This window comes from Caretta caretta, chromosome 18, assembly GCF_965140235.1.
Source record: "Caretta caretta isolate rCarCar2 chromosome 18, rCarCar1.hap1, whole genome shotgun sequence".
Taxonomy (NCBI): domain Eukaryota; kingdom Metazoa; phylum Chordata; order Testudines; family Cheloniidae; genus Caretta; species Caretta caretta.
In genome coordinates this window covers 13,116,458-13,134,559 of record NC_134223.1, presented here as the reverse complement: position 1 = coordinate 13,134,559, position 18,102 = coordinate 13,116,458, and the positions used below count along the sequence as shown (strand labels likewise).

At 42.0% G+C, this 18,102-nt stretch overlaps 1 protein-coding gene across 5 annotated transcripts in view; it reads right to left on the bottom strand.

Moving 5' to 3' along the window:
• Nucleotides 1-18,102, bottom strand: part of LOC125624204 (beta-catenin-interacting protein 1) — a 162,157-nt gene that overhangs the window by 85,035 nt on the left and 59,020 nt on the right. The window contains exon 5 of one of the 5 annotated variants that reach the window (XM_048824596.2): nucleotides 11,752-14,017. The exons of the other annotated variants lie outside the window; for them this stretch is intronic. Within the exon in view, the coding sequence (XP_048680553.1) occupies nucleotides 13,959-14,017 (59 nt within the window). The 3' untranslated portion in view covers nucleotides 11,752-13,958. Of the gene's footprint in view, nucleotides 1-11,751; nucleotides 14,018-18,102 lie in introns of those variants that run through there. 5 annotated transcript variants of the gene reach the window in all.

Below are 18,102 nucleotides of genomic sequence, written 5' to 3'. Positions count from 1 at the left end.
TTTGCATCTCAGCCAGATGTGATGGATGGCCTAAGGGTCAGATTCCAGGTTGACCCACTGAAAGCACAGATTTGAATCCTGATAGGATTAAATCAGCCCTTTGTCCTCCTGCAGCAGATAAAGGTAGACCTATGCAGGGTAATACCTGGGGTCACTCAGCTCAGAGCTACATAAGAACCAAGGTCTTATCTGCTCTGGTTGAACATTAAATAGCACTCCACATTTTGTCCCAGATTCCTTAGCCAAACCATCCCCATCACTGTGCAGCATGCTGGGTAGTTGCTGGAGGTGATTGTGTATATGTCGGCTCCAGTCCTGCAACTGTATCCATCTGGGGGGATTCCTGCATCTGCACAGAGCCCAGCTGACTGGGTCCTCCCAAATGAATCCAATTGCAAGATCTGGCCCATAGCTTGTAAACATCTGTGACCTCCATGAGAGTGAAAAGTGGTATCTGAGTTTAAAAAAATAACATTATCTTCCATGCCACTTCATCCACTGCATGCTCGCATCCTGAAACAACTGTTGATACGTTCTGTGAGACACTATACCTGGGCCCAGTCCTGCTGCTACTGAAGTCCACATGAACTATGCCACTGAGGTGCATGACAGCAGGATCAGGCCCATTGGATGGTTCTAATCTATGGGAAGGCTGGCTCTTATTTTCTATATCACACAGTCTGCGCAACTGGCATTGTAAGGACAATACAAATGTTTGTTAAATATATAAATCATTAGTTGTCTCAATCAGTTTAAAACTAGTTGTTTTTACTCTCCCTATGTCTCTTCTTATTGCTTTAGAACTGCCCTGGTTAAGATACAACCAGTGAAATTCCTTGCTCTGCTGTTCATGCTTAATCTAGCCATGCAAGAGAAACAATTTTTATAATTTCTGTAACGTGAACTCTCTTCCCGTGGTGCCCTGCTTAAATTCAACACAGACAAAAATAATGTTTTGCAGCTATAAAGGACCTTCCTTCAGGGGATCTGAAAGCATTTTTTAACCCATTCACATATTAAGCCCCACAATAGCTCTATGAGGTTGGGTCAGTATTACCACAGTTTTACAGATGGGAAAAACTGAGGTGCAGAGAGAATCAAAGACTTGCCCAAGGTCATGCAGGGAGTATGAAAGAGTCGGAAGTCAAATGCAGGCAACCTGACTCAAAGTCCAGTGCTTTAACCACAAAGCCATCCTACCTTGATAGCAGTGAGAGCTCCCTTTTAAGACTACCCCTCATCTTACTTAGGGGTAGGGATAGTCTTTTTGTTCTGTATTTGTACAGCATCTATCACAATGAGATCCTGGTCTATGTCTAAAACTCCTAGGCACTATGGTAACAAATAAAATAATAATCATTTTGCCTTTAAGAACTCCAGAGCTGCCAGCTTCTTTCTGGCAGTGCCCTGGCGACATATGTTACAATCCCATTAAACAGGAGAGCAGTTAAATCCTTCCATATTTAATGTATTTTCTTCCTTCAGACACCATTTGTGACTCCTCCCTTCATTAAGCCACTGCCCTCCTGGCCTTCACTCTAATTGCAGATTTGCTAATTATGTTTTGATCTCCCAGCCAACTAATCACTGTCTGCAGCAAACCACAGAGCTGGGCCTATTTGCAGTGAGGACGAGCATTACATGTGGATGCAGCACTCATGCCCTCATCCTTATGGAAGGGATCGGGGGATTAAGAGGCACAGTCAACCCTGATTAATGCTGCAGACTCAGCCAGTGCACCTTGCTGAGTGTGAGGACTGATTGCCTCCCTATGGGGAGCTCCAAGGCAGACAGTCTCCCCCACCAAGGACACGTCTCTTTTTTGTTTAATTCAAACTGCTGCTCAGCAGTAGAGAAGGGGGTTAAACATCAACCCCTTTTCTTCATCAAAAGCAAACCCTCGAGGGATGATAATACAGTTTTCAGTGGAACATTGTTCCCAACCTACACACACACACATACAGGTTTCTATCACTGACTCAGCCAGTTGCTCTCCATACACTGACCCAAAATTTACCACCAATAGAAAAAATGGAACAGAATTTTGTTCAGAGGCTTTTCTCTGGGCTAAACACACAGTAGGAAGGTGCCTTTTTCTGAAGGTTGGAGAAGAAGCAAAAGCTACATCAGATCAATGGACCAGAAGCAAAAGCTACATCAGATCAATGGACCAGAAAAAAGAGACACACCCAAAAGTAGGATTAAAATACACCCCAAGATGATCATTAATTGTATTACAGTAGCACCTAGAGGCCTCAGTTGTGCTAGACACTGTACACATGCATTGTAGGAGACAATCCCTGCCCCAGAGAGCTTACAGTCGCAACAGACACGGCAGATGGTGGGTGGGAGGGGAATCAGGGGCACAGGGAGAAAAGGTGACTTGCCCAAGTTCACCTGAAAGAGGGCAATATATGGAATACTACAAGGAACCAACTTGGGGAAAAGGACCATAATAGTTTTGCCCCTTCTCAAGACAAGGCATTGACAGGGAGGCTGCTGAAAAAATGGACAGGTGAAGTTAGAGCCCCAAAGTGCCTTCAGAGCCACTTGAAATAGAAGGGAAAGATCATGTCATATTTGATTATAAATCAGGATAGGCCTGCCCCGGCCTCTACAGAGCTCACAATAGTGGTAAGTGGGAAACACCCAACAAAAGGCAGGAGAGTGCAAGAAAGCAACTTCTGTAAAAAGGCTTCAGATCTCAGGGTGAGATTCTCTCCTTAACAGAACCTAGGTTGTATAACTGAACCAGAGGTAACTCAGAAAAATGAGACTCCTCTTGACATGCTTCATTTTAAGATATTCTTTAGTCTTTTAACTCCTTCATGTTTGCCTTTACTCAGTGAAGAAGAGGAGAAAATGCCAGTATTGAGCTGCTGTGTAAAAGATGCCAAGACTGACATCCCAGGATCTCCTGCTCTCCCTGTGCCATGCCAGGGGATCCTCTGACATAGCACTTCTCACCTTTGCCATTTCTGCATTCATCAAAGGATTCATTTATTCCTGGACACCGGTTGGTTCTCCCCTCACCCCCATTGCTGACATTAATCCAAAGTTGACGAGCAAAGCCAGCCTCTTTCAGTACCTGGTCAGTGGAAAGGTGTTTTTTGTGCTTACTGTATGAAAACCTAAGAGGTTGCAGATCCCAAGCATTGCTAAATGATTGAAATTCAGTGCCTCTCACTCTGCCCCAGCAGCATACATGTGTCTGCCTGCTCACTGCTGCTCCAGAGACAAATTACCCACCTAGTGTAAGTAAAATACTTATGAGATGAGACAGGCCCATCATCCTGTTTGGAGCTCATCTTACACAAGCTACTTCCTGCAGCAGTGAGAACAGCCTCTGGGAACGACTGGTATCTGCACAACATTAGATAATTAAGAAAATCAGAGCCGAATGGTCATAAAGAAGTGTCAGCAAATTTCTGGATACCAGAAAGTGAACAAATGGGATAAGTGAAAATTGGTACAGAGGGGATAGCCTAGACTAGGGTTTATTCCACACCAACAGGAAGTGGATTTCACTTTTGGGTTAAAACAGAACTCAGTCCAGAGTCAAACATTTAAGTACATTATTCTCAAAAGGTGCTGTGCCCACAGCTTCCATTGGCATGACCAAGGAAAAGAAGTGTGCAGCACTTCTGAAAATCAGGCCACCACTGACCAGGACAAGACCTCAGCTGAGCCAGAAGGACTGGAAGTAGCCTTTCTTGGGAAGGGATCAGAAAGTAAATAGAAGGAGAAATAGAGCCAGATCTACATCCATGGTTCATTTATGAAATAATTCTATTGTATTCAACAGCAATAGTCCTAGCCACTGGAGTGCTGTATTTATTAAAAAGTAGTGTTGATGCTAACAGGGAGACACCCCAGAGGAAGAAGATCCATGGAGCAGTAGAGAGCATTGGTTGAGTTGAGCCACTTTGCAGTGAAAAGGATAGAAAGAGGTACATCATCCACCAGACATGCTCGTAAGAACTCAGGATTAGAGCTTCTTTATACCCTTCTCTCCATGGACATCTGTGCCCCTGAGCTGCCTAACTCTCATACCCTTTGACAGTTTCCCAAACACCATCTCCCACTTTAATGCATCAGGTGCTGTTTAACCCACAGGAGAAGATGGAAAGTATGTTAATATCCATAGGGTTCCCCCCTTGATCTCATTCCCCCTTCTCTTTGCAGCTTCAAGTGAGATGGGTAATATGAAATGTAACTGCCTCCATAGAGATTTATTCAGCCCTGGACAGGAGCCAACTCAAGGCACCCTTCCAAGGTATGAGGCTACAAAAAATAGGGTCTTCTTCCAGCCTGGAAAGCAGGTTGCACCATCCCAAAAAGCAGCAGGGCCTTTCCTACAGGAACGTCAATCTTCATAATTCTAAACACATATGGTCAAAATAATCATGAGTGCAACTCCACTGAAGTCAGCTGTGTTACCCAGTGATTGAATTTGGCCCATGGTCCCAGTCAGTATACATCTAGGGAAATTTGAGAATGTGTGTGCAGCTTTGGCTTTGTGCATTAAGCACATTTGTGCAACTTGCACGACAAGAAGCCCATCACCAGATGGGGCTGAATGTAATGTCACATCTGTTGTGAGTTCACCTGAAGGTGTTATTGTAATCTATAAAGCCCTACATGGTCTGGGACCTGACTAAATCAAAAACCTCATTCTCTATCTATCTTGCCAGTACAAACCTGACCAACCCTATAGCCAAACTTTTATGGATGTGAGGAAGGGCATTTGCTATGAAGGGCCCTCAGTTGTGCAGCATAGCGCCCATAGTAGCTGTACTATGGTTGAGTTTGCTGGTCATCAGAGATTGGTACAAGACCAATCCGTTTGTGCGTTGATTCTGATGTATTAAAGTACCTCTGAAAGCCTTTCCCATCTCTTAGTGGCATGCTGTTAGATCAGTGAGAAGGGACTAGTTTAACCTCTAGATCCTGCCTCCTTGCACTTGATAACTGCATTGGGACTGAAGGCATTTTGTTTAATTTCTCTGTGCTGCTCTGATTATGCGCCATGTAGACTTTCCTACATGGACGACATTTTGAAAAGTCAAATAAAAACAATTTTTTGTATGGCAAATGCTTGCCCCATTTTCTTATGGCAAATACTTACATAGAAACAACCACCAGAAGGAGAGAACCCAAGCCCTTCTTTCATTCTCAGCAGGGTGTGACCACAGGTCAGTGCAAGGCCAAGAGGACAGAGTGTTATTGCTTGAAACACAAAAGGACTCTACCATAAACTCATATGGTGCAAACAGCTCATCATGCTACCGAACCAGCATGCTGAACAATCCCTTTCAGAAGGGCACTTTAGGACTTGGTGCTGCTGCTGGCTAGGGCAGGCTATTAGGAAGCTTAAGGCTCTGTCCAGTTTAATTAAAATCTTTCTCCAGGCTCAAAGAAGCTTACGAGAACACAGCAGTGGGAAAGAATTCTCTCCTTACCCTTCCAACTAAAGGGATTCACCCATTTTATATTTACTACAGAGGTTCACTATGGTCTCTATTTACATTTACTTCTAATTACACAGCATGGAGTACATAATGCATTCGTTGCTTGCAGCAGAAAACCACAGTGCTTAGCTGTGGTTGAGCATCAGGCTCCAGGCATTGAGCAGGACCCTTGGTCAGGCAAAGCTTTGCTATGGCTGTCTGCTCCAGGCATTTGGAAAGATACAAGACAAGGGAATGGGGGACAATGCCTGCCTACAACTGTCTATTCCAATCACCTTCAAGGCAATTTCCTTAGTGCCCTCAATTAGGAGGTCCCTAGTAAAGCTGAAAATGGATTACAGTGCATAGTCAGCAGTGACACAGGTTTCCATTTCATTCCATCATTAAATGACTCCATGCACCCTCCCTCCTCCTGGTGTACATCTGTGTTTATAAAAGCCACTGCTGAATACGGTAACGCTGTACTTGCGTTGTAGAGTCCTTTCTTACAAAGTCATACTTTAAGAGTCTACAAACAATATAGCAGTGGTCCTGTCTATACAGCAAAGGCCAAAGATTTAGTTATAATACTATAATCCTACACCAGTGTAACTAACGCAGGCCTCCAGAGTGAAGACTAGACATGATCAAGCTATATTTTAGCCATGTTCCCAAGTTGCACTGCAGCCTTGTAGCTGAATTCTGTATGTTGCTTCTCAGGAAGAGCAGTCTCGGAAGTGGGAGCAAAGGTAGTTTCAAGCTCTTATGACTGCTTTGAACAGACCCTTCTAGTCCAGAATAAGCAAAGCACAGGACACTTTGGCAACTTCCCATGTTCCCCACACAGCCCTACATCAGGGGATACACCCAGCAAAGCCCCCTAAACTTTGGGGGCTAGTTAAACCATCTTTGCAGCCCCTTTACACCAGATGAGCCATTGTAAAGGTGCTGAAGCAGAGTGTCGAATTGTGCCCTGGACTTTAGCCTGATTTGAGAAGAACTATTAAAAGACAGTTCAGTTCAACTACATTGTTAGAGAGAAACATTAACCATGGCAAGGGGACTACAGTGGTGTTATTAATTTCCCCCCATCATATTTGTGTCCTTTAGATGGGACTTGTAGCTCAAAACCTGACGGAATACCTGTGCAGCAGTGTGCAGAGCAATTGACCCTGGATGCAGACTTATGGTGTCGTAAGGCCCTATATACTTGAGCCAGGAACAGCGTTAAGGATCTGTCTAAACAAAGATCCAGCAAAATTGGTTTCTCATGTGGTTTGAGTGAGGAGCATGAAACATAACCAGTCTTACCTCAGCTCTGCTAAAACACAGTTAAGCCTCAGGGACCCAGCCCAGCCAAACTGCAAGTAACAAATTTAATTGAAACTGTTTTCAAAGCTTGTTTAAACATTTTTTAAACTTGGTTCTAGCACAGTGTGAACAGCGCCTTGCTTCCTTGGGCCAATAGTGCTCAGGTGCAATGTGACAAGCATAGCATGTGGAGAGAGAATGTCTACTCTGCACTAGATAAACGCCTCCAGCTGCTCCCACAAACAATAGAGAAGAGGCTGCGGTGTCTGTCCCAGTGGGGGTTGCATGCATTTATGCTTGCATCAAAAGAAGAGAGAGAATAATTGAGCAAAGTGAAAAAGCAACCGAAGGAGCAGATGCATCAGTCCACACTTGGAATGGCCTTTACATTGGGGAAAGGCAAGTTAAAGAGTAATGTAAGTGGAGAGCTCATTCTCTGGGTTTCATGGGGCTTCTGATCTCAATCACAGTTGGCATCTAGGAAGCTCAATGTGGGGAAACGGTGAGGCAGGAAGAAGCTCTGCACATACAGCTCTTCCATGCCCATACACGATGCAGCTTGTAAGCAACCAAATGCTAAAGCTTTAAGGAACAAAACAGGATTCTCGTTCCCCAAACACAATCCATAAAGTTGAGGTGATCCAGGTTATAGTGGGAAACTAGCCAGTTTGTTCTATTACATGTTGCAAGAATTCTGTCTGGAGCAAATCAGCTGAAAAGAAAATGGAAGAAAGGCCAGAAGAGATAACAGGGTAACAAAGAAGCCTTCGCTCACCAGATGATATCAACTGCAGAAACTAGAAGGCTCTAACATGGATTGGAGCAGCCAGGCCATCTCCTTGCCCTGATAATGTCTGTAACAATATGTAACCCTTCTGTAACACTTGTTATCCCTAGGTTTTGGTGTTGTCCAAGGGGTGAGGGAGAAAGGGGAAAAGTGAGTTACAGAGTTATTATGTGACTTGCCCAGGGTTACACAGCAAATCAAAAACAGATCTAGAGATAGAACCCAGCTCTCCTGTCTGCCAGTCCAGTGCCTTATCCACTGGGACTGGCTACCTATTTGCTAAAAGGGATACCCTGAATAATGCTAAAGTCAAAAATTAATCCACATGTTTCAATCTGGAACATGGTTTCTGCTTTTTCCCTTCCCCTGATGCCCACCTAATTCTATTCTTGCCCTTCCAACACCACATTCTTTCAGTTATCCCTGTGCAATCACACCGAAAGCAATTGGTCAAATTCAGTGCCTTTTACCTCATTGATGGGGTTAACCAAATTAGCTTCAGTGACACTGCGCTGTTGATAAGAGTGTAATCTTCATCATCCAGAACTGCAGCTGTCAATTCAGTTGCATGACCCTGGAGGTACACTTGGGACATGTGCAACGTAAAATGAATACTAAAGTGAATGGAACTTCAGGAGGTGCACATCAGCATGCAATTTACTATGAAGGGGTTGCATATATGCAGGGGAGAGCAAAATTTTCAGTATTCAAATAAGGTACTAAAAACTTATAGTGTTAGTGGATGGGAGGCTATAGAGAAGAAGTTAGCCCAGTAGACACACTTACCAGCACTGTGCCTGGTTCAACTCAGGACAATTCACTTGCGCAAGCACGAAATTCAATCCCATACAATGATGTAAAATGCAACTTTAACTATAGTTGCATGGTACAGCACCAGGTTTACAGAAGCGACAGGCCCAGCTGATGGGAATTTTCACACTAATGAACAGACGACATGTGAGGCAAATTACTGAGAAAGACGAAAAGGCCAGAATGAAAGCACCAACACATTTTATTTAAATGAGTTTAAAAATAAATCTTGTTTCCTTAAATTTTCTGAAAGGCAAAAGCTTGATATGTGTTTTTAAAGCAGCAGACACCAACTCAAATGCAATAGGTCAGGAGAAAACTATTTAAAGGGCTCTTTTTCTTTTACACTTCTAACTTCTACCTTTATTCCAACCCCACCGTTGATTTCAGCATTGCCTATATTAACAGGTGATCATTTCATACAGGTGTTTGAACAGGTGGGTCTCTGGGTTAGCCAACAGCACTGGTCCAAATCCAACACGAAGCTCAACTGTACACAGTAAAAATCCCACTAGTGCAGGACATACTACATGTGCTACATAGCAATGCTTTGGTCTTCCAGTCATTCCTCTGTCTAATACTACTTCTTTGCATTTCAACAACACCTTTTAGCAGAGGTTCTTAAAAGCGCCTTACAAACAATTAAGCTTTGCAACACTTCTGCATAGGTATTAATATACCCTTTTCTCTGTATGATAAAAATGAGACAGACATGCCGAAAAAACTTGCTTAAGGTTATCCAGAGGATCTTTGGCAGAGGCTAGGATAAAACCCAGAATTTCTAACTGCTAACCACCAGAGTACACAACAAACCACCTTGGATTTGAGAGGCAGTTATTCCAGTAGTCATATATTGCATTGTGCTGGCCCTGGTGCCACAACTTTTACTTGTGGTCAGCCATACCACACGGTCCTTAAAGAGGAGGCAAGCAATACAAAAGGAAGAAAACTAGAGTCTTAATATTAAAATATTCCAAAGGTGTAAATGTTTCCTCAATTATTCAGTAACCCTCATACAAATGTTATGCAAGATATTTGTTTTGTAAGTCAGATGTGCAAGACACATTGACTTGCAACCTCCCATTTAATGGCCCTTATTTTTCTCTGCTTAATTTGTCATTAGAATTTAATGACTGAAAAAAAAGTTAAAATATTGACAGCCCTGAAGTCTGAATTTCTCTATTTATCATCAGAACAGGATCATCAGTGGTTGTAAAAATTTACCCCACCCTACACCCCATAAATGTACCCTAACCCTGACCAGCAGTGACCAAGGAAGGTAGGTTTTCATAAGCTATTTCCTTGGTTTCTCCCAAGACTGTTAAGGTGGGCATTTTAGCAGTATGGGCACCTGGGAAGGTGGGCAGTGCACTGCCACTGAGACTGCGTAACTCCTTTCATGCAGGCCACTGAACAGCCATCAGAGAGTGACAACTTTTGATCACTATTTACCTGGGATAGATTGGAATAAGCAAGGGGAAAGGCTCTATATCCCATTATCAGTCCTCACTATATCAACTAACCATTCCCTCCAAGAATCCCTATTACTAAATCTTCACAGGTTGACATCTATGCCTCCCAACAGCTCATATGCTCTCTTACTATAGGGTTTATTTAGGGACCTAAAAGAATCAGCCTAAAGGCGGACATAAAAGATGATAAGTCTCATTTTCTTCTGTTACAATGGGCAATGCTCACAGATGCGATGACCTCAGCAAAAACTACAGCAATTGCTACCCACCTAAAGAGACAGGAGGAGTGTTTCCTTCCGTTCCTAAACTCCCTCCCTTGCCCCGGTCTGTAAAACTCCAGTGCACATTGTGCTTAAACTGGGTAAGGAGAGGTCTTTAATCTGTTCTACTCCTGCTGCATATACAAGCAGCAACCCTGAACTCTGAAGTGAAAGGCAGAATCTGTTTCTCTCTCTCAACCATTGTCCTTCATGCTCAGCCAGGCTCTCAGAGGATGCTGAATTAGCATTACCGCAGGTTTCAATCTATTTCCTTCTTAGTTGGGTTTGTCTACATTGTTGGGGTAAGTTATGAGCTCTTGAAAGAGGACAAAAACCCTAAAGTATATGGGGTATCATGAGGGGCTCTCCCAAAGATTTCCACCCAAGGATTTCAGATCTGCTCTATTCAACAAGTCACCTAGAGACCCCTGCTGCCACTTTACATAATGCCTTAAGTGCATCTTTTGTGGGCTCTCTGACGTCAACTTGTGTTTTCTACTCAGTGTTGCCGACTCTCGTGATTTTGTCATGAGTCTCATGATAATTATAGTTTTCCTTAAAGCCCCAGATCCTGGAGTTAAGTGAATGTGTGATGTTTTCAGCTTTCATTCTTACTGAAAAAAGTAAGTTTCTAACCCTTGTGGCTGTGGAGAAAGCTTCAAAATGTGACCCCAGTGCACCCTAAAGACTCAAAAAGAAGCTAAATGAAACGAACAACCAAATCTATTATTTTTACATAATCTCATGATTTTAAAGCCAATCCTATGATTTTTGCTGAGCCTGACTCATGATTTTTGAACATTTGGGGTTGGCAATCCTGGCTCATGAGTGATGTCTTTCAGTTTAGATTCATACCCAACTCTGGCCCACATGAAGCTAGAGTTCTCAACCTTTAATTAGAAATTGGTTACACAAGAAAGACTGAAGCATGAAAGGGAAGCTATAGAAAGTGATCTGTACACTAAAAAAAATCAGTTCCCACTGCTCTGTGCCCTTTCTTCCACCCCTCACAACTCCAGGGTTAACAGGCAAATCTGGTTTCCAGAAGAGGTACAACAGGAGCACTTTGGACTTGACCATAGGGGGTTAAGAGGGTTTCCAGTGTTCTACCATACTCTGCCTCCCCCCAACATACGAAAGTAATTTATCACAAATCATAGAATATCAGGGTTGTAAGGTCATCTAGTCCAACCCCCTGCTCAAAGCAGGACCAACCCCCAATTTTTGCCCCAGATCCCTAAATGGCCCCCTCAAGGATTGAACTCACAACCCTGGGTTTAGGCCAATGCTCAAACCACTGAGCTATCCCTCCCCCAAAATCCTCTGGCCCCATTTCAATGTAAGAAACCACTGTTCTAAAACCTGTAGCCAATGGAAATTAGTAAGATTGAGGTGGGAGGGGGAGGGAGGACGGTATAATAAGGATGCCAGGCAACTTAGGTTCAATATACAGATACAAGAGATGATAGCAATATCCTGATGTGAATATATTTGTTCAGGCATCTGAACTCCACATTATCCTGTTTTCAGCGTATCTGCATCAGAGATGCCTACTGAACCCTTCCAAGTTTGGATTTCACAGGTAAATCTTTCACAAGAGCAACATGGATACTTTGCATTTTGTGAGTTCCCAATAATAATAAATCAATAAGAAACAAGAGTAGCTATTAAAAACTGTATTTTCCCCCCAAACAGTTACATTTTTAGTCAAAAGATTAAACCACAGAAACACTTCACTTTTCTTAAAAAGATGTAACAGCTCAGAAATGCCATAGATACACATGGAGTATGCATGTTAGCTTTGACAATGACAGGCCACTACAGTCCAGCCTCCTCATTCCAGCCAGTGGCCAGAAACACATATCACCTTAAATTAACCCTTTAAGGGCTGCCCCCTTTGCACCAAAGTTAAAATCAAAGTGCCTCTTAGTTCAGATCACAAGAACCGACTGGGCTCATTGCTGGTTTCATTTTAATACAGGGAAATCTTATCCAGCCTCAATAAACTGAGGTAAGAGATTAACTTTCACATTGAAACTTTACAAAGATGCAATTGAATCAAAAGGATCTTTTTCATAGATCTTTTTCATGTTCCCATTTACACAATGGTTATTTGTTCAAAATAAAGTCCCCACTTCTCTCTCCCACACATATTCAAATGGTTTCTCCTGTTTGTTCACTTTTGAGATTTTAATAACATCTGTATCATCATAATTGCATGTCATGAGAACAGTCAAGTAGTCACAGCCAGGATCCTGAGCTGTTACTCCAAATAATTAACAATCGTATGAAACAAACTAGGTACAGGTGAACGGATTTCTATTTAAATACAGTTTGAAATATCTTAAATCAGTGCAACCCACAACAAAATCTAGAAGTGTAAAAATTTACTGCACATAATAGAGAATGAAGTGCTTGGTTTTAGGCAGCAGCACTAGGTACCTCAGGATTTTAATATTCACTGTGCAGATTCCTGAAGAATGAGTGCATGTTTTTAAAATTTCATTGGAGACGAAGGCCCTACTTCTTCTCCCAGCACTGTGAATCTGTGCATGTCACATGTACACTCATGTCTGGGCAGTTTAGTGCATTCCCACTGCCACCAATAGAGAAATGGCCACTGAAAAACTGATTAATCCTGGAGACAGATGACTTCCATCTCACTGAATTGTTGCAGGTACTAGAGCCATACTGCACATAATACTGCAGGTGATAAACTTTGCTTATTGTATTCCAGTGCAACATGGATGTAAGATCATGGGTGGTAATGTTCCCCTATCTGAGAGCTAAATCCTGTGCAGCAATTAAAGGGTTAAAGTGGAGCTGTATGTACTATTTTACACAATTCATGTATATGCTATACAGATTTGGCAATTTAATGTCTCAGCCACAGATCTCTTCTTTTTGCAATTCCTGTAAATCTACAGCTCCTCTGTCAGAAGCAAAGAGAAAAGCAACCCGAATGCCAAGTTTTTTCAGCAGTTCATTGATACAGCCCATAGCAAAGCAGAAGCAGGGCTGCAGGCCTCTACATTCCAGCTGCAACAGGTAGACTTATTAAAGTAAATATGTTTTTGACACATGCTCCCAAGAGAGCCAGAGGCCATAGAGCAGATAAGTATGGAAAAACTGATTGCATGGGAGACCTTGAAGCTAATAGGAAATTAAAAACACAGTTCTTAAGCCAATCAAAAAAAGCAAGAGTGTGTGCGTTCGCAAGAGTGTGTTAGGTGTGTAATAAATATTGCAAAGAACATTTGTCTTTTTTCCCCTCAGGTCAATAAGTGAAAAGTAATAACCAATGCACCAAAAAAATCAACTTTCTGCAATGAAATTGTTGATGTCAGCAAAATACCTGCAAGCAATCTAGAGAAAGCATTAGCATTTTCAGCCAATCACAATTCAATTCCAGTTCTAGGCAGCCAACCAAACCCTGTTAAAATTCACAAATATGACCTAAATAAGCACCAGAGCTTGAAAAGCTTCTTTAGAAGAAGGATGTCAAGAGACTTATTTTAAAATATAAAATATCAGAACTAAAAGAAAAGATTTCCATTGGTCAAGTTTAAAAAGTTGTCTTCCTTTAGCCAATCACAAACAGAGTCAGTCCCTTTGAACCAATTGTAAATGCATCGCTAGCTTCCTCCTTGATAACACAGCCTAGATGAGTAGCAACAGTGTATAGGAACAGATGGCTGTCAGATGTGTTCAGAGAGTTGGCAAAGGGAAGCAAAATTAAAAGGAAAAGGGCAAGGGCTGCCATGGAAAATTAGGGGTGGGCAAAGGAACTTGTTAATGCTCTGCCATCCTCTGTCTTCAGGAATCTCCTTGCCCTCTCCAGCTCTATGTTGCTCAGACACTCTTTAAATTACTGCCTTCTGTCTTCCGTCTCTGATCTGGAAAATGCCATCACCACGTCCTCAGCACCTGTAAGTACATATAAAAAAAAATGGGAGCTAAGAGTTCTGCATTCAGAGAATAGGGCGTGGATTGAATTTCAGTACTGTCAACCCCAAAAATTCAAAAGTCATGAGTCAGGATCCCAAAAAAGTCATGAGGATTTTAAAAATAATACATTTTAGGTTCCTATTTGCCTTCTGGTGTTGGAAGATTTAGGCTTCATGTTTTCAAGCTTTTCTCTGCAATCGCAAGGATTAGAATTTTTGTTCATTTTTAAAAAAAAATGACTGCGGACGGTCTCCAGTTTTCACATACCTCCAGGAGCTGGAACTTTTAAAAAACCCACCAAATATTGAAAGAGTTGGAAGCACTGGAATTTGCAAATTCTTTGCTAGTCTCATCATCCTTCAGATCCCTGCACTGCAAAAGGACCTTGCTGAACTATCCTAGAGCATGAAGAAAGGGGCTGTTCAATAAAAAGATTTTTGTGAGTTGCTGCCCTATGTATCGTTTTCTCGTTTAACGGGATATTTTGGTTACTCTTTGCAGCCTGCCTTCATTATTCTTAATAGGAATTTCCTTCACACTAGGACTACACTATTTTGTTAGGCCTGTTGAGAGGCTTTTCATTGTCCATGGTTATAATGCGAGCATGTACGGCACCTTCCATTCAAGGGAATCAGAGTGCTTTCTCAACATTAATTCGGCCTCAACATGTGTAAGGAAGGTAATTATTCTTCTCATTTTAAAGATGGAGAAACTGAAGCACGGAGGTTCAATAGCTTGCTTAGAGTCTCATGTACCAAAACCTCCCAAATGTGGCATAGAACGGAGCAGAACCCAGATCTATTGTTTTCCACCCCCCCACCCCCCGGCATTCACGTAAACCACTCCTTGTTTATTTTAGAGATAGTCCCGGACACCATCCTGACGTTCTCTCAAATTTATTTCTGAAGACCGCTTTTCTCTCACTTCACTCTGGCTGGTTGTGGATATTAATGCTGGTCAGCTGAGCAAATTCAGTTTTGCTATATGGTGCGGCTGATAAGCACAGTTATAGTTGTCAATATCTTATGTCCTTTCACTGAGAAGTGGTTTATATTAGCAGAAACAGTGGGGGATATGTATCATATATGTGCATCCACTGGCTCACAAGTCCAAGTGTTGCCAAACAGACTTGCTCCAAAACTCAAGACACATTCGATTCTCACCTGGTAAGGTGTATAACTGAGGAACATAAAAATGGTCATACTGGGTCAGACCAATGGTCTATTTAGCCCAGGATCCTGTCTTCCGACAGTGGCAGATGCCAGTTGCTTCAGAGGGAATGAACAGAACACATCAATTATCGAGTGATCCAGCAGCCCCTGTTGTCAAGTCCCAGTTTACAGAAGTCAGAAGTTTAGGGACACTCAGACCATGGGGTTGCATTCCTGACCATCTTGGCTAACAGCCATTGTCCATGAACTTACCCATTTCTTTTTTGAACCCAGTTATACTTTTGGCCTTCACAACATCCCCTGGCAACGAGTTCCAGAGGTTCACTGTAGGTTGTGTGAAGTAGTGCTTCATTGTGTTTGTTTTAAACCTGCTGTCAATTAATTTCATTAGGTGACTCTTTGTTCTTGTGTTATGTGAAGGGATAAATAACACTTCCTTATTCACTTTCTCCACCCCAGTCATGATTTTACAGACTTCTATCATATTCTCCCTCAGTCTTCTCTTTCCTAAGATGAACAGTCTCAGTCTTTTCTAATCTCTCCTCTTACAGAAGCTGTTCCATACCCCTTGTTCCATACCCCTCATCATTTTAGTTGCATTTTTCCAGTTCTAATATCTTTTTTGAGATGTGGTGACCAGAACTGCACGTAGCATTCAAGGTATGTGCATACCATGGATTTATATAGCGGCATTATGAATTTTTCTGCCTTATTATCTCTTTCCTCATGGTTCTTAACATGCTGCTAGCTTTTTTGAGTGCTGCTGCACATTGAGCAGATGTTTTCAGAAAACTATCCATGACGCCGCCAAGATCTCTTTCTGGAGTGGTAACAGCTAATTTAGACCCCATCATTTTACATGTATAGTTGGGGTAATGTTTTCCAATGTGCACTACTTTGCATTATCGACATTGAATTTCATCTGCCATTTTGTTGCCCAGTTTTGTGAGATTCCTTCATAACTCTTCCAAGTCAGCTCTGGATTTAACTACCTTGAGTAATTTTGTATCCTCTGCAAACTTTGCTACCTTCTAAGGAACGTAAGTTGTGAGCCACGTTTAGCTTTCCTCTTAATTTTGTAGAGTTAGATAGCACTGGACATCACTGATCTGTGAACATCCCTAAGTATATTAAGAGACAAACATTTTTGTTACACCCCTAACAGTACACAGAGCACTCTTTTTGAAACCGAAGGCCTCTATTAACCCACAAAATAGGCTTGCCATGCGGTACAAGGTCCTCACACTGCGCTTCCAAAATGCCTCAACCAAGACCTGAAGGAGCCACCTGCAAGGTTTGGTCTCCATGACCTATTCAATCCTTGGCCGAGGCCGTCAGTTGTGGATGATCACCTAACTCATGCCTAACATGAGGGGAGAACTGAACTGAGACCTACCTAGCTCATTTCACATAAACTATGAATAGCCTCATTCACTACTGACTTGGGTGGGATTTGAACTTGTGATTTACAGGCAAAAGAATCTATAGTTAACTATTACCCACAGGAGCTATCCAGTCCCATGGAAAACATTCCATTCTAAATGATTTTCATTCTTCAAATGACATGTCCTCTTGGGCCATCCACAAACCAATCTGCTCTCTGGACTCATAAATATTCAGAGACAAGCACAAGGTGACATGTAAAGTTAAATGTCTTCAGAATGTTGGGGAAATGAAAGTATGTGAACTGGTCATACGGCAGTGCTATAAATAAATCTCTTTAGATAAGGCCATAAAAAAAGCGATCTAGGGGTTAACTGTGCAATATTTTTAATCTGTTCCAGAACTTCCAGCCCCCAGAGACTCAAATAAAAGCAAATGCTACTTTCATCTCAGGATCCCATAGTGCCAACTATCAAAATCACAAACTTTGTTTTTTCTAAAGAACATACTCTAACAGCCACTACCCACACAATTTCTGATATTTGACCAACCATTAAACTGATCCTTGCCATTTAAGTGTAACAGATTACAGGCACAGTATTTTTTTCCTTCATGAACTAATTAGGCCTGAATGAGCTAATTATTTCCTTTATTTAGGTTTCCTTTGAAGCTTCTAACTAAAGGACTAGACTGCAAAGGAGGAAGCTTTGAGTACAATCTTCTCACTGATTGTTCTCACTCCCCTCCCTAACTTAAAGAAGACTCAGAGAGGCAGCTCTTCAGTGTTCTTACTAGAGATGAATGTGAACCAAAATGCTATATCAGAACACCACAAAATAAGAACGGCCATACTGGGTCAGACCAAAGGCCCATCTAGCCCAGCATCCTGTCTTCTGACAATGGCCAGTGCCAAGTGCCCCAGAAGAAATTAACAGAACAGGTAATCATCAAGTGATCCATCCCATTGCCCATTCCCAGCTTCTGCCCAATAGCCATTGATGGACCTATCCTCCATGAATTTATCTAGTTCTTTTTTGAACCCTGTTATAGTTCCAAAACCTCCTCTAACATCACCTCAATCTGGGACAGTTACTCAGATTTGTCACCTAAAAAGAATGGCTCAGGTTTGGGAATCTCCCTCACATCCTCAACTGTGAAGACTGATGCAAAGAATTCATTTAGTTTCTCTGCAATGGCCTTATCGTCCTTGAGTCTCCTTTAGTATCTCGAACGTCCAGTGGCTCCACTGGTTGTTTAGCAGGCTTCCTGCTTCTGATGTACTTAAAAAAATTTTGCTATTACTTTTTGAGTCTTTGGCTAGCTGTTCTTCAAATTCTTTTTGGCCTTCCTAATTATATTTTTACATTTCATTTGCCACACTTTATGCTCCTTTCTATTTTCCGCCCTAGGATTTAACTTCCACTTTTTAAAGGATGCCTTTTTGCCTCTCACTGCTTCTTTTACTTTGTTGTTTAGCCATGGTGTTTCTTTTTTGGTTCTCTTACTATG